The sequence below is a fragment of the Ictidomys tridecemlineatus genome, chromosome 10 (assembly GCF_052094955.1).
Source record: "Ictidomys tridecemlineatus isolate mIctTri1 chromosome 10, mIctTri1.hap1, whole genome shotgun sequence".
Lineage (NCBI taxonomy): Eukaryota > Metazoa > Chordata > Mammalia > Rodentia > Sciuridae > Ictidomys > Ictidomys tridecemlineatus.
Window position 1 is genome coordinate 32,001,834 of NC_135486.1, and position 16,922 is coordinate 32,018,755.

Genomic DNA, 16,922 nt, shown 5'->3' on the forward strand with positions numbered 1-16,922 from the left:
TTTCCTATCTCATAAGCTTTGAGTTCAAGTATTAGTTCTACCATTTGAATAGCACAGAACAGTTTACTTAGCCTCTCCGAATCAAACAGATAATACCTAGCCCACCGAGTTTTGGGGATTAAATAATATAATGTATGTATAAGTCCAAATTTATAATAGGTGTTCAATAAATTAGTTGTCTCAGATTAAAATAGATCCATGTGTCTGGAGATATTTGCTAGAATATGAGTACCTCTGAAGTGCAATTATCATAGCTGATGAGGTTACTACATGTGTAACCAACTTCTTTCTATTTCCTCCACTCACTTTAGGATCATAGAAAGACCCCTGGTGAAGGCGGCTTTCATGTGGCTCAGTCTCCGCCTTTTTCCTGGTATCTAATGACTGCCCTTTGGGCACTGCCGGGCTCTTGTCAGCTGAATTTCTTTATTTGGTAACTTTTGCGCAGTATTGACCTTAATGAAAGTCTGTACCTAATTATGTTCTCACTGAGATTAGGCAGTGTTTTTACAAACACCCATCAGATTTTAAGCAGGATCTTTCTTTTTCCCTTTAGTAGGCTGTTCTGGTCAGTTGTTTCTCTTACAAAATGGAACTTAGGGTCCAAATAAGCTGCAACCTGGGGATCTCCTAATATCAGGACCCAGACTTTTCTCCAATTTTCTACTTTTCCAAATCCTTTCCTAGTGCTGCAACTAGTTACTATCTGGTTCTCAGAAAGCTTCCATCCCAAAGGATGTTGTACTTTTCTCGCAGCACTGGATATCAAATGTTATAAACATAGTTAATGCTTTTGGATTCCTCACTAGTTCCCATTTCAGTCCTATAGCTAAAAGCCACCCCTTCTGGTGGCTGGTGCCTCTCTTGCTATAGACTCAAGTGGTGCCAACTTCTCAGGTCTCCTACCACTGACACAGTTGTCCACAGCCTTGCTCCTGCTTCCTTAGAACACAAATATGTGTCCTGATTTGTTTTCATGTAAGATTTACCATAGGGTTTATTCTGCAGCTAAGAAGGCAGGGTATTGGGAACAACCTTTCCATTAGTAATTTTTTAGCCCCTAATTTCAATAGTGACCCCCTGGGATGGGAGACAAAGGATTAGGAACAAAGGACACAGAACAGCTAAGGCACAGGAATCTCTACCCAGGCAAGAGTGATATTGAGCTATTTAGTTGAGCAGGCAGAGAAAAGAGTATCAGTATCTGGGTACGTGTCCCCCTTCATCAGATGCTATTAAAAGCCAGCTTATTCACAGAAGACCACACTCAGGTGCCTGACAGCCTAGCATAATCTTGTTATCTGTGGGAGATCCTATAGACTAGTAATAGGAAAAAAGAGATTACCTGTGCTTGAATTCTGGTTGGAAACCAATGTAAAGTAAATCTGGAATGATTGGAGCTGGGTGTTAGGATGCATACATGTGGTTCTAGGTACTCAGGATGCAGGGGCAGGAAGATCTTTCAAATCCACAAGTTCAAATCCAGTCTAGGCAACATATAGTGAGACCCCCATCTCAAAAAAAAAAAAAATGGGGGGGGGAGCCTGGGTGCGTGGCACATATCTGCAATCCCAGCAGCTTTGGAGGCTGAGGCGGATTGGCTCATTGAGTATGGCCCTTTTATTTTTTGTGGAATGATTGCATATTTAATATAGACTTACAGTTATTTTTTTGTAATTTTTTTTTTTGCTACTAAGAGGCCCTATAAAACTTGAAATTTCTAACATTTCTGACACTAACATGGTTTTATTAGGCTTTATTTACCCAATTCTAAAGGCAGGTGGGACTTAATTTTAATATTCTCTCTCCTGGCTAAAGTTCTTACTGCCAGGTAGAAGGTGATGGAACAGTTTACATTCTCTGGCTCATCATCTGCCCTCTCATGCTAAAGCAGCAATACAGAGACTCTCAAAAGCATGCAAAATTTTAAATTTTGTTTTGCATTTTAATGATTGGTAAAGTGTGCAGTGGTGACCAGATGCTCATGTTAGTACTGTGCATGGGCTAGCTGGAGTAGGCATTGCCCCAGTGGCCTAGAGTTGAGTAGACTCAGGGAGACATGGAGGTGCTCAGGCATCTCAGCCTTCAACAGTAACCAGAAGCAAGGCTGAAAGTGTGAGCAGAAGGGAGAAATTTTAGGGAAGCAAGAAGAGGTGGAGGAGACTTGACAGAAGACATAAGTCTAAATCTAAGTGACCAAAGATTTCAGTCTTTTATTGTTGTTGTTGTTGGTACTGGGGACCTAACTCAGGGGCGCTTTACCACTGAGCCTCAACCCCAGGCCTTTTTTATTTTTTATTTTGAGACAGGGTCTCACTAAGTTGTGGAGGGTCTAGCTAAGTTGCCAAGGCTGGCCTTGATCTTGCAAGCCTCCTACCTCATCCTCTTGAGTGGGATTACTAGTGTGCCTGTCTGATCCCAACTGAGATTTCAGTCTTTATGGAAATGTATAAATAAAAGCTAAGATATAGGCCTAGGCTTCATCTCCTAAGTAAGCTATGCTGTCTTCGGTTTATCAGGAGGAAATATCTGAGCATTTTGCACCAATAGAATACTGTTCAGTGGCAGAGTGCTTGCCTCCTACATGTGAGGCACTGGGTTCAATCCTCAGCACCACATAAAAATAAATAAAACAAAATAAAGATATTGTGTCCATATATAACTATATATATATATAATTTTTTTTAAAGAAACTTGTTTGCTTGTTTCTTTACAGAGTCAAATGTTCATCCCCTTCCTGTTATTGTCTCTTCTTCCTTCCCCGCCCCTTTGCCACCCCAGCCTCTCTAAGCCCCAAATATCTGAGCAGTTCAGTTGACTTAGGCCAGAAGATAGGCGCTTATCTCTGCATGGTCCCCAGGGACATGTTCTTTCTTCCCCTTAGAACTTTACCATGTTGGTCCTCAGCTTTGCTACCTGATTTAGGAGGAAGAATGATATTTTCTGAAGAGGAGCAAGACCAGCAGTTATGGGGAGGGTCTGGGCCTAGAACAGAAAGAGCAGAGAAGGGCAGTCTTGAATAAGTAGTAAATAGAGTAGATCACTAATGGTGGGGCTTCTGTCATAAGGCTAAATTCAATTTCTGTTGAATTTGGATATAGAATATTGGTAGGGGGTGGGATGTAGCTCAGGGGCAAAGCATTTGCCTCATATCCTCAGGGTTTGACCCCCAGTTCCAAAAAAAGAAATATAAGACGAAACAAAAGAATATTGGTAGGACTTTCTATTTTGTGTTCTCTTCATACCCTTCTAACGTCTGTTCTCTGAAGTGTGATAGCAGTCCTCTGATCCCCTTTCAAGAACGTGCAAGAAGTATTTAAGTCCCACTTGGTACTGTGGCACAATGGTGAACATGAAAGTATAGTCCCTCCTTCCACAGAGCTTAGAGAAGTTGCACATAAATGAGAGCAATTCCAGAAATATCGGCATAGTGCTATGTTGGGGAAGAATAGGGTGTTATGGGAACACAGTATGAAAACCTACACCAAAGGGACTTTGTAGAGAGGAAAGGGCTTTAGAAGCTAAAGATAAAACCCCTGTATCATCTAGGAGTTTCCTAGGGAAACTCCAGCGTGGCCATGCTCTATGGTAATTGTACCAGTTCCTGAATGTTCTTGGCTTTGATGCATCGTTGCCTTTCATAATTACTGAGTATCTGCTGGGATACTTTGGGGACCTGAGATTCTTTGGGGAGTAGATGGCAGAAGAGGAGAGAATCTGTTTTAAGACAGCCCAAATTATGATTTTTGTTTGTTAACTTCAGGTTTTAGAATAACTAAAATATCTCCTTCCACCTTAAGATCTCTGGGACTTTACTATGTTCCTATTACTGTGCCTTTTGAGGGCTGTGGCATGTTTTACTAAGAACTGTCTATACTGCCACTACCTGGGACATATTCAGACTGGGTTCTTCTTCAGCATGGAAGACTGAAATTTCTTTTTCTTCCTTTCTTTTTCTTCTTTTGGTGACACTAGGAGTGGAATGTAGGACCTCCTGTGTGTTAGGCAAGTGCTGTACCACTGAACTACATCCCACCCCTGAAGTTTCTAATAATGTTGTCAGCATAACAGGGAAAAAATCAGACACATACCCCCAATAAACATTCACCTACAATATGTCTGTATTACTAGTAGTACTTCTGACTCTGAAAAGCTCTGATATTTCCCCCACACTCCAACAGATGCATGTGTGCCCCCATTCAGAGACCACTGCTTTAAGGGACCATTAGGGTTGGGGGAAGTGAGCGCTAAGTAAGTGAATGTAGAATGGAAGAGATGAGGAAGGAGGAACGTAACTGTCTTCTTTGATTTCTTCCCTTTCTTTAAAACTCATCACAAAGAAGTTGGCAGTGTGGCGGTCGCCTACCTTCATGCCCCCTGCATGGTAGCCATCTCCTTGAACTCTTCCCTGCTTGTCCTAAAGGTGTCAAACCTCTTAATAGCAACTCACCTGGGCGTGCCTGTAGAGAAGGCATTCTGAGGACCACTCTGTCCATTACACTTTGGGCACATATGTTAGCACTAGTTTTAAGATGTGAGAAAGTCACCATGAGAATATCTTGGAGGGCCAGGAAGAGGTGGAGGTGGGCAGCCAGCTCCAACAGCTCAGAAGGGGCCATCTCCACTGTCATTTTAAATAGTAGAGGCAAGGCCAATAGCTTCATCAAGAAATTCTTAGTTCTTGATGAAGGGGTCAGAAAGATTTTTATTTTTTTAATTTTTAAAATTTGTTCTAAAAAAAACTAAAAATTTGTTCTAATTAGTTTTATGTGATGGTAGCATGCATTTTGATACAGTGTACAAAGTGGAGCACAACTTCTCATTCCTCTGGCTCTACATGGTGCAGATTTTTGTTTTATTTTTATTTTTCATATGAGACAGGGTTTTACTAAGTTACCTAGGCTGGCCTTGAACTTGCCATCCTCCTGCCTTAGTATTCCAAGTGCTAGGATTATAAACGTGTCACCTGGCTCAAAAAGATTTTTGTATGACTTGGGGAAGTGACATCATCAGCCAGATGGTAGATAAATGGGGAAGACAAAAGAGCGAAGTGCCCTCCTTCTGTCCCTCCTCCCCACAGGGAATTCCCTAGTGCACTCTGGGAATTCCCTGTCTGATTTAAGTGCCTAGGACTGAATGAGGTCGGGGAAGCTGCTGGGCCTTTTCTCCCCAGCCCAACCCTGAGCTCCATGAATTCTTCTCCACCCAGCCCCTTGCCAGAGCTGGGCTTCTGGCTTAGCTGGCACAAAGCTGCCAGGCAGGGGCATCCACGTGGGACAGTGTGGCCAAGTCTTCTGCCCTGCCTTCTCCCCTGACCAGGCCCGGAAACCTTGATGCTACATCCTTCAGCAGCTCAGCAGCAGCTCCTGCAAATTTTTTGAGTTTGGCTTGATTTCATTTCATTTTTATTTACGTATCTATTTTGCAGTACCGAGGATCAAATCCAGGGCCTACACCTGCTAGGCAAGCACCTTACTAGTGAGCTATATATCCCAGTCCTGGTTTGATTTTTTTTTTTTTTTTAACTTTCTTGTTGCCTTGAACCATCCCTGGGGTGGGAGAGAGATGGCATTCCCTCTTTGGCTGAGACAGATATTACGTCTATTCTTAAAAATTAGCCTTTCACTCTTTTTATTTAGCTCCAAGGTGTGAGTACTGGGAATGTGATACTGGATGGCAGGAAGCACATGCATGCGGTACAGGAGAAGGTGACAGAGCAGAGGGCTGGCAACAGCACTTAGGGAGCTCTCTCTTCCCTGTGCCAGAGCTGGAGGGTTTTGTTTGTTCAAAAAAGGCCTAGAGCGGTTGGGTGAAGGGAGTCTTGCCCTGAAGAAGAGCTCCTATACAGCCAGGCAGGCCAGGCTTTGGGACCAGAATGAGGAAAGGAGAGAGCATTGTTTTCTAGTCCATCATCCTCTGCGCTGACCTTGAGTCGACTGCTTTATCTGAAGGGCCGAGAGTTCAGCAGATAGAGAATGTGCCAATGTGCGACATGGGTGTGTTGAACTGGAGATGCTCAGTAGGGAAAGTACCCCACAACCCTTGGAGGAGTGGTTTGGATTTGCAGCAGGAGCTGGCGCCATCCAGCAAGGCCCTCTGATCCCAAGCCTCCCTTCCCCTTAGTCCAGGGTTTTAAGGTAGGACTTGAAAGGTTCCCCTCTCACTCATGCTGGGGATGAAACCCAGAGCCTCACACGTACCAGGCAAGCTGCCTACTAATGAGCTACCTCCCCAGCCCTTGAAAGGTATGCTGATATCTGTACTAAAAGAGCACTGCACATCTTTGTACTATCTGTGTGGGAGAGGCTTCTGTTGCCTCCTTTGGCAAGGTATCATAATTCAGACAGCTGGGAAGTCCCTTATGATGTCTGACCTAGCCCCACCCTTTCTGGGGCTGAGCCGGTTCTGATAAAGGGTACTCTGCCTGCAACGTCCTTGGTGTCTAAGGGAAGCTCACCGAACCCTTCCCTGGGCTGGGCTCCCAGTATCTTCCCTGACCCTGGGCCCTGCACAGACTCACAGCAGATGCAAACGTTCCACTGCTGCTGGCTCATCCCGCCCAGCTTGGGCAGGGGCCTAGCAACTCCCAGCCTGGGGTGGGGGTGATGACTTCACGGCCTAACATTCTCTTTGCCTCTCCCAACTCATGTGCACAGTCTGGTTCTCAGAGCCAAAGGCACTCCCCAGTTGGGTGGGGCTTTCTCTCTTATGTGCTTAAGAACAAAGTTTCCTCTCATTTTCCTGATGAATTTCTTGGGGAAACCCTTTCCTGTGTTTCCAGCATCCACTCCCTGCCAAGTCTTCCTTCCCCTTTCCAGGAGGCTGTGTGAATACTTGAGAAGCCACTGCAGAGATCAGGGCCCAAAACATTTTTTCTGGGCTGGACAAGTCTTTTGCAAAATTAAACTGCTGAGATCAGGGCCTGAAAGCCTCTCTGGGCTGAAAGAATTGGAATGGAAAGCCCAAAATTGGGGATTGGCTGAGCTCCCGGCCCCACATGGCTTTCCCCGAGCAGCGCCACATGTCAGAGAGGATTCCCAAGGCTATGACTGCTTACAGCCCCAAGCTGCCCTGCCCTGCCCTGCTGCAGAGCATGCTGGGAACTAGGACAGCCACTTGACTTCTTAAAGTAGCTATTATACAAGATCTTGGTGACTTCCAAGTGGAACAGAGAAATGAGTGGAAAATGGCAAAAAAGAAGCAAGTATGTGAATTTGAGGGTGTCCAGGGAAGAGCAGGCCTGACCTTGTATGGCTTCCATTGTCCTTCTTCATTTCCTGGATCCAAAAAAGGCCCTAAGGAGCCTTCTTTGAGCACAGAGTTTATAGGTTAGACTCGGATGGGCCGGATATCATCACCCTGATGACAGGAAATGGAGGACTAACTATCCAACTGTAGACCATGGGAGCCACGCCAGCTTGCTCAGAGGTGGAGAAGAAAGCAGTGCGTCAGCCTGCTCCCCCTAGTGTAGGAAGTAGGGTGGCCTGTTCGCTGGGACCAAAGAGCATTCCCAGGAGGCAGAAACTTCAGTGCTAAAACCTGGCAAGCCCCAACAAAGTGGGGCTAGTTGGTGACATCTTACCCCTCTGGATACAGGTTAACATCCAGCTACCTCCTATGGGGGTATAGAGTGCCACTTAATAATTCAAGGAGTCCCATAACCTCTCTAGGCCTTGGTTTATTTATATATAAAATGGGTTCATAGTAGCTGCCTCTTGGGATTGTGATGTTTTCATGGAAAGACACAGATGTGCCTAGTGAAGCTTCCAGAGTATAGTAGTCATTTAAATGTTAGCAATCTTATTCATTACTCATTCATTCAGTTCATCTGACAAATTTGTATGTGTACATTGTGCCAGGCAGGCTATGGGCCAGAAGATCAAAAATCCTACCCTTGTACAGGGGGACAGGTAAACACTCAGTGAATTAATCATACCCACAATAGGTGAGAAGACTGGGATGGAAAAAATTTAGCAGGGTAAGGGGGGGTTGGGAGTGCTGCGGCAGAGAAGTTGCCATTCTAAATGCAGTCAGCTAGGTCAGTGTCTCCTGACGCAATAGCAGTACAGGGACTTGCAGGAAGTGAAGAAGTGAGCCCTAACCCAGGAAGACGGCAAAGCTGGTGCAGAAGTCTGAAGTCCAAGCCTGTCTGAGACACTCAGAGAACAGAAGGAAAGCTGGGCTCGAATTTGGTGAACATGGAAGAGCAGGGAAAGAGTGTGGTGGCTCATCAGGGACATTAGAGGCCATCATAATAAGGTTTTTATGCTCAGTTTCACTCCAAGCAAAAGCCAGAGGATTCTGAGCAGATAAATGGCATGTACTGCCTTGGGTCTTAAAAAAGATCTTCTGGCCACTGTGTAGAGAACAGGAGAGCAGGGTGGAGCCGGGAGACACAGAAGACACCTGCAGTACCTCAGGCAAGAGATGCTGGCGGGAGACCAGCATGATGGCAGTTGAAAATGGGAAGGGATTTGGGCTTTGGATATAACTTGAAGGCAGAGCTGGTAGGATTTCCTAATTAAAAGGGTATAGAAGATGAGAGAGAGACAGGGCGGGAGTCAAGGATGATCTTAAGGTATTAATGTGAGAGCTGAGAGGGCAATAGCCCTGCCCCCTACACACGCAGACCGGTGCTATTGGAATGCCCCTTATGATATTTGACATCTGCTGTCCTGCTTTACCCTCATAATGGTCTACAAACCCTTGTTGAAGGAAGGAAGTCATCTCCTCCTTCTGCATTTGAATACTACTTCTTTGAGGAATATCCCAGGTAGATTAAAAAATTATCAGAACTTATTTGGCCCTCCAGCCCAGTAATCCCAAATTGACACACCCTGCTATCTCTGGTTCTGGGGAGAAAGAACCACTGAGGCGCTGCCCACTGGCCACTTTGCCCTGCCTGCCTGGGCACCTAGATGGTCTACTAGAACGCACCTTCTGCGGTCCCTTGCTTTCCTTTCCTACCAGGAACCTGATTTCTCAGGGTGGAAGAGGCATGAGCATCTGGCAAGCAGCTCAACTTGCCCCTCAGCTTGAGGCCAGGTGAGATACTTGGGCACTGGGCAGCAGGAGCCCTGGATCACAGCTTGGGACACCAGGTTCCTAGCCAGAAACCCGTTCTCTCTCCTAATACTAGCAAGGGCAAGTGGCTTCCACGCCCTCAGTGCTGACTACACAAGTATGGACCACAGCTGGTCCCCCACCACTTCATTGCCAGCAGGCCTCTGCTCCCCAGCCCGGACACATGAGTATCTTAAGAGCAACTGCTGGTGGTTTTGTTCTGGATGGGAAGTGGAGGCATCTCAGACCCTGCAAGCAATACTCCTTTGTGTACCTGAGTTCCCATTTTTACAATCGTTTCCAGTAGAAGAGCCTTTCATGTTGACCGAGTATAAAGACATCATCTGGCATTGCTGCCTCTATTTTGTTCTTCCAGCTCCTTCCAACAAAGTTTCTCCTTCCCCTGGGTCCCCACAGCTGTTAACCATTTTTTCAAGACAAAGGTTGCCCCACCCTGCCTGTGGGGATCCCATCAAACCTGCAGCCAACAGCTTCCAGTGCCAGAGCCAGGACTAATCTGCTATAGTGTGTAAACAACTCTAGGAATGCCAACTGCATTAACCACCACATCGGGATTCCACCCCTGCCTTAAAGAGTAACCTTTCTGGGGTCCAGGAGAGGGGACTAAATTCTCAAGAAGGCACTTAAAATAACTGCCTATCTCTTTTTCCTAGAATGTGTGCCTAGAGTGTGTATGTGGTATTTGCATTGTCACGTGGTTATGTGTATTGTGTGTCTGCAGTATGTTTGTATCTGTTGTATGTGGTGTGTGTGCATGCAAGTATGTCAGCATACATGTGCGTTGGTAGGGAGGATGCTGGGAATCCTGTAGTATCTGAAAACTTTGTGGCCTTGCCTTTCTTGTTTTCTTTCTATTCAACCTGAATATCAGTAGTACTTCTATTAGTACCTAAAAGTACTTAGCTCTTGGTAAAATAGTAGTACCTCTTAGTGGTGTGTGTAAGAGAGACAGAGACACAGAAAAGCAGGGGCATGTGTGCTTAAAGGGTATGACTGTAAGTTACAGTCAAAACCTCTGCTCTGATGATCTGCGGTCCCTGGAACTTGGAATCAGGACACATGGGTGGGCTCTGTCTCTATCTTGAGGTGACCTTAAGCAGGTAACTAGTTCTCGTTGGCCTTTATTGTGAGCCAATGGGTGGAAGCTGATGCTATGCAAGTCGTCACCGGCATTCCCATGTCAATATGAGAGAAGGTTCTGTGGGTATCACAAGGAACATGTTAATGTTCATGTTCTAAGAGCTGGAGCCTGCAGCATGCTTCATGAAGAGGAGGTGAAGCTCTGCATCTAGGTTAGCTTACCCTGGTTACTAAGAGAAGCCAGCAGGCCCTGTCCTGCGGCCAACTTGTCATACTTTGCCCATTTTTAAACTAAAAGCTCCACACGTGCCAAGTCCTGAGCAAATTGGGAAGGTTGGTCACCCTAGCTGGGTCTTATGTTTGGGTGGATCGGGAAGCGAGGGGCCCTTTTTTTTAAAAGAGGGCTTTTAGCCAGGTGTGGTGGCACACGCTTGTCATCCCAGCCGCTTGGGAGGCTGAGGCAGAAGGATCACAAGTTCAAAGCCAGCCTCAGCAACTTAGCAAGGCCTTAAGTAACTCAGTGAGACCCTGTCTCTAAATATAAAAAAAGTACTGTTACTCAGTGGTTAAGTGCCCCTGGGTTCAATCCCTAGTCCAAAAAAAAAAAAAGAAAGAAAGAAAAAGGCTTTAAACAGCCTTGTTTCCATTCTTTTGTTCTCATTCTTGGTCCACCCCTGTCTCCTTTTCAGGTCTCTCCGGGAACCCTGCAGATCTGGAGAAACGTAGAATCGTGTTTGGACAGAATTTAATCCCCCCCAAAAAGCCCAAGACCTTCTTAGAATTAGTGTGGGAAGCCCTTCAAGATGTCACACTCATCATCCTGGAGATTGCAGCCATTATCTCCCTGGTCCTGTCCTTTTATCGCCCCCCTGGTGAACAAAATGAACGTGAGTGTCTAAACAGCTCAGCATGACTGGAATCTGGGTTCTTTCCACTACCACCAAACCATGCTTAGTAGTGACTGACAAGGTCCAGCATCAGCCCCCACACCCCCACCATCCAGTGGGCTCTCCACAGGAAACCAGCTGGCAGCTAGTAAGCTACTCCTTGAACCCATTCTGACTCCAGGGTTTCCCGCCTTCTCCCGTCCCTTCAAATCCTTATTCAGAATGCCATGGTTCCAATGCCCTTAGCCAACCCAACAAAGCCCTGCTTCTCCAAGTGTGCCCACCTCTTTTCTGGCATCAGGGGAGCTAGCAGGAAGAGCCTAGCCCCACTGGGAATCTTAAGTTCTTGACATGTGATTTGCATTGACATATTTTGTTGGTCATTTGCTTCTTTTGCATTAACACAAATAGATATGGTGGTGGTGAGACAACACTCAATCCTGCTAACTTCTGATTTCCTCAGAAGATAGCTCTTCTGCCTGGGTTTTATTTTATTTATTTGTTTGTTTGTTTGTTTATTGGTGGTGCTAGGGATTGAACCCAGGGCCTTGGGTATGCTTGGCAAGTGCTCTGCCACATCCCCAGCCCCAGTGGGTTTATTTTCTATTTTCTCTTTTCCTCACTGTTCATTCTGTGGAGCCTTGGTAGTGTTACTCTCATTTCAACAAAAGCTCTCAGTAACTATTTCTCTCCCTTCCCTGGCTAGTTTGTGGCGAATCTGTAAGTAGCCCAGATGACGAAGGAGAGGCAGAAGCTGGCTGGATCGAGGGGGCAGCCATTCTGTTCTCAGTGATCATCGTGGTGTTAGTGACAGCTTTTAATGATTGGAGCAAGGAGAAACAGTTCCGGGGACTGCAGAGCCGCATTGAACAGGAGCAAAAATTCTCCATTATTCGAAATGGTCAGCTCATTCAGCTCCCTGTGGCCGAGATTGTGGTGGGTGACATCGCCCAAATCAAATACGGTGAGAGCTCCACGTTTTCTAGACCTGGGTAACCCCAATGTTTGAGGTGTAGGTCCTTTGGCAAAAGGGGGCTGGGAATTGGTAAAAACCCTAAAAGATAAGCTCCCATATTATGTTAATGTCTAAATTAGAATTTAAGGAAATCGTGGAAAGGAATTTCAAAGAAAGCAATGGAAAATATTCTCCCAAAAGACTGTCAGATTTGTACCCTATGTGCCTGAAGATCAAAAGTATATTGTTTGAATTATAATACCTGAAAGGGAAAAGGAATCTTGTCCAAAGCTCTACAGAGCTGAAGTTATCTTTCTTTTTATTTTTTTGTGGTGCTGGGGATGGAACCCAGGACCTTGTGTGTGCTCAGCACAGGCTCTTCCTCTGAGTCACACCCAGTTCTCGAGTTGTCTTTTAGAGGCTCTCCAGGTCCTACCTGGGCCATTGCCCTATAAGTGGGACCCATAGGAGGAGCCCTGAGATGGAATGGCGGAGTTAGAGGTCCCCACGCTCTTCCAGGATCTTACCTGCTCTCCTTCACTGTCCCTTTCCCCTTTGTGCACCAGGTGATCTGCTGCCTGCAGACGGAATCCTGATCCAGGGAAATGATCTGAAGATTGATGAGAGCTCTCTGACAGGGGAATCAGACCATGTCAGGAAGTCACTGGAAAAAGACCCCATGTTGCTGGCAGGTATAGTCTCCAGCTGCCCAAGTTTCCATTCTGCCTCCCCAGGAGAGCCAGGCGATGAGTTCCAGGTCCTGCTCTCTCTTCCAGCTCTGTCCCATCTCCTTCCCTTGGGTTCAGCTGGGGCAGTAGCATACTGGTGGGTTGCATACAAGGATGTCAGGCAAGTCGAAAGAGACTTTCTGTGAAACAGATGCTGAAGTGATCTTGGAGGGGCACTGGTAATTGGGAGGGGGATGAAGAGAGGGCTAACTCTAAAACAGATACACCTTCCTTCTTCCCCTTACTTCACTTGGTCTGTTCTAAATGTGCCTAGCTCTTTGCTTTTTCTTACTGTCTGCTAAGTGTATCCTTATCCGTGGGGGTAGGGAAGCACTTGTTTTTTAAAGTTTCTGTTTCACACCAATTCATGGCTAGGAATAAAAAGCAATACTCCTTCCCATCTTCTCCTTTCCCATATAGGGACCCATGTGATGGAAGGTTCTGGCAGGATGGTGGTGACTGCTGTGGGGATCAACTCCCAGACAGGAATCATTTTTACCCTCTTAGGGGTACATGAAGATGAAGAGGAGGTGAAAAAGAAGAAAGGTGAGGGGCACTTGGGCATTTACAGTGAGATTCTCTTCTTATCCCCATGGGTGAGCTAGAAGCAAGGGCTCAGATCTGGATGGAAAGCCTGGTTGGGAGAACCTGACGGAATGAAGAGGGCAGATATCCCAACTCCATGCCAAGATGTAAATGTGAACCGTGACTCTTGGGGAGCTCTGATGAAAACCAGACCCTGCTCGAGGCTCCCGAATCAAGCTGCTTTGAGGCCTCAATTCCTGTGTCTTTGAAAGGTTGTAAAAGGTTGAATTAAACCTGCCCAAAATGAGCCAGCAGGTGAAACAACCTGTACTCCATGTACTCCTCCTCCCCTACTTTCTTCCTCAAAGAAGGGGAAGCTGCTAAGAGGAAACAGACCTGAAGAATAAAATTGATTCCTGCTGAAACTACAGGCTCTTGGTGGAAGAGACACAGCTAGAAGAGTGGGACAGAGGTGACGCCAGCCCAGTCTTTGCCATTCCCTTACTGGCTCCTCCTAATCAGGGATAATAGGAAAAAGAGGAAAAGATACTAAAACAAAATCTAGACCTTTCCCTGAGCATTCCTTCATCCCTTTGGGAAGAGAAGGATTTCTGCTACTTGACAGGAGGATTATCTTGGGCTATTTAGTAGAGGGCAGTTTATGAGCAGGAAGCAACACATTCTCTGGGCACAAGACTACTCATTTCCTCAGCCGTCTGCGGGTGAATAAGGAGAAAGCTTGAACTGACATGAAGTCACCTTACAGGGCCTTTGCCATTGGGCAGAAACAGTTCCCACCTCTTACTCCCTAACCCTCACCCCATTTTTCCAAGAGATCTGACTCCAGCCAGAGCACCCTCCCTCTTAGTGGCAGCCATGCTCCAAGAGAGAGCGGCTCAGGTGTGAACGTGTGTCACCTGCATGAGTGCTCTGCTCACATCCCAAGGATTCAGTAGACCTCTGGGAGGAATGAGAGCAGAGCCGTGAGCTCCCTTTACATTTATTTGCTTTCCCTGCAACCCGCTCCTTCATGTGGCCCTTCTGGGCTCAGAGCAGGACAGACAAATTGGATATCTGATCTCTTAATAGTCACTTTGGGTCTCCACCCCACTTTTTTCTTTCTTGTTTAAACAGGTAAAAAACAAGGAGTCCCTGAAAATCGCAACAAAGGTAACCTCTCTACCCATTCATTTACCATCTCTACCTGTCCTCGCTCAAATCAGACTTTTCCAGGCCATCTGCCTTCTCCCCTCTCCTCTTCATCATCTGTTACCTGCTGCTCTGGCCCAGATGTTGAGGAAGGTGCAGAGATGGGGTGGGCCCAAGGCCCCAGTCCCAGTCTGAGACGGGACAGCAGCACCCTCTGCTGTTAGCTCGCGGAACCTCATGTCATGGTTTCTCTTGGTTGTGGGATTGAGCTGCTCTTCCCAGGGTGTTGAAATCTGCTTCATTGCCCTGGCCAGCCAGATTTAAATGCCATCAGTTCTCGGGTCTGGGGTTCAAATGGTGGGGGGCGTTGAGGTGGGAAGTCCCTGCACCCTCCTCTTCTGGCTTTGTCATTGATGTCCTCTTCTGGTCTGAATTCCTCCTCTGCTGGTCTTCTCAGAGGTCCTTGGAGAGAGCCCTTTCTCTCAGCCTCTTTCCCCACCTCTTTCTTGTTCTCTCCACGGTCTGTTTTGTTCCTCCTGGTCTGGTGTGCGTTTCTCTTGGTGGCTGTGTTTACATCTCTTGTCTCTGTCTTATTTGTGAGTCTGACAGCAGAGACTATCTCAGGAAAGGCCTCCTAAGTCAAAGACTGAGCTCTGCGGGGCTGAAGCTGGACGGATGCTAGGAGCCAGCAAGAACTGCTTTCTTGAGACAGCTCCTAGGGAATATTTTTCCTTTGTAAACATTTTCATAGTAGTCTTTATAAAGTAAGTCGACATGTTGGAGAACCAAGGCTGAGCAAAACTAGTTCTTTAATTTTAGGTCTCTGCTCTTCTTTTAAAAGCACAATGGATTTATATGTCTGTCTTTATCCCTGCTTCCTCTTATTCCAGGGGGTCCCGTTATACCAGCTTCTTCCCTTTCCCCCAAAAGACTTAACCCCAGGTTCTACTCTGCATCTCCCACTCCCTACCTTTTCAGGCATGGGAGAAGGGGGATTTTCTTCCTGTCCTTAAACTTATTTAAGAAGGAGCTGGGAAATACCTTGGGTCTTGAGTCTATGTTTCTTCCCGGGGGTGGGGGGATACACACACACACACACACACACACACACACACACACACACACATACAGAGAGAGAGAAAGAGAGAAATGAACCTTTTAACAGAGCGAGTTAGAACTTCATGCTCTAGCCTTTCCCTTCAGCCCCTTTCTGCAGTAAACAGTGATTTTAAGAACAGCATTCCAGGAAGGATGGTTATTGGTAATAGCGTTTAGTGGCGTGATTAATCCCCTTGCTGGAATAAACCTGGCTTGAGGATCTGAGGTGATGCCAGGAAGCTGCCACTGAAGAGGAAATCCAGGCCCTAAAAGCACCCCCTGTTTCATTTCCAGTTGTTAAACTACCATTGTAAAGGCCCTATTAGAGCACTGAAGCAAATTCCGTGTCTGGCATGGGGTGAGAGTGGTAGGAATTGACGTCAGGGACCCAAGGTATATTCCTGGAAGAAAACTGAAGGGTTCTCGTTTCTACCCGTCTGCCACTCCGTGCTGTCACCTTGCCCGCTCACTTGACTCTTTGTGTGTACACCCTAGCAAAGACCCAAGATGGAGTTGCCTTGGAAATCCAGCCACTCAACAGCCAGGATGGGGCCGACAATGAGGAGAAGGAGAAGAAGGTAGTCAAGGTGCCCAAGAAGGAGAAGTCGGTGCTGCAGGGCAAGCTGACGCGCTTGGCTGTTCACATCGGGAAAGCCGGTGAGTCTGGTGGAGCCTGCCTCTCGCAGCTTACCAGTGCCCCTCCAGCCACTCTGCTCGCTCACTGCCTGAATCCCAACCAGGACTGGCAAAAGGAAGCTGAAACTTCAGAGTGGCTAATGGAGTCCAGCTGGTTGTATCCCTATCTTTGCCACAATTTGGCCACTGCCTGGGCTTTTTCAGAGAGAAATGTTTTCCTGTGTGTCAGGGTTAACAGCCCTAAGGTCTCTTTCATGCAAACAAATGGGAAGTGCAGAGCACATTACCACAACAGGGACATTGACTTTAGCCAGGAAGAAGGCTCCAATAACTGGCCTGTCTCTGGTTTTGGTTTATAAATTCCTTTAGGATAGAGGAGGCTGCCGTTTGCTAGAGGCAGTTCCAATGCATACTGATAGCACGAGGTCCAGCACAGAGCAGTGAATAAAAAGTAAAGACTGGAGGGGCAAAGAAGACACTGATTAGAGAGGCTCTCTCTCCAGAACAGGACCACCAAGTGTGCTCCTGGGCCACCTGCACGCCTGTGTCTTCTCCATCACTACCTGGGCACACTCTACCACCTTCTTTCAGAGGTAGGGGAGGAGTGGGAAGAGGGAGCAAAAGGAAGATCGCTCCCAAATGGAATGTCCCCCAAGGTGTGATCTATCCTACTGTGTAATCTCTGAGCCCACCCTTCTGTTTGCTGCCATCCTAACCAACACATCTGTGTGTATATGGTTCACCAGGGGTTCTTGTTGAAGTGTAGATTTGGTTCAGCAG

General features: G+C 46.6%; 1 protein-coding gene across 5 annotated transcripts in view; it reads left to right on the forward strand.

Annotated features, from left to right (window-relative positions):
* Atp2b4 (ATPase plasma membrane Ca2+ transporting 4) overlaps positions 1 to 16,922 on the forward strand; it is a 93,511-nt gene that overhangs the window by 48,268 nt on the left and 28,321 nt on the right. For 3 of the 5 annotated variants that reach the window (XM_005330316.5, XM_013360792.4, XM_021729849.3), the window contains exons 3-8: positions 10,854 to 11,051; positions 11,758 to 12,015; positions 12,573 to 12,698; positions 13,155 to 13,280; positions 14,394 to 14,429; positions 16,002 to 16,163. In XM_005330316.5, coding sequence (XP_005330373.1) covers positions 10,854 to 11,051; positions 11,758 to 12,015; positions 12,573 to 12,698; positions 13,155 to 13,280; positions 14,394 to 14,429; positions 16,002 to 16,163 — 906 coding nt within the window. The remainder of the gene's footprint in view (positions 1 to 10,853; positions 11,052 to 11,757; positions 12,016 to 12,572; positions 12,699 to 13,154; positions 13,281 to 14,393; positions 14,430 to 16,001; positions 16,164 to 16,922) is intronic. The other 2 variants (XM_040277992.2, XM_040277991.2) reach the window with 1 other exon arrangement.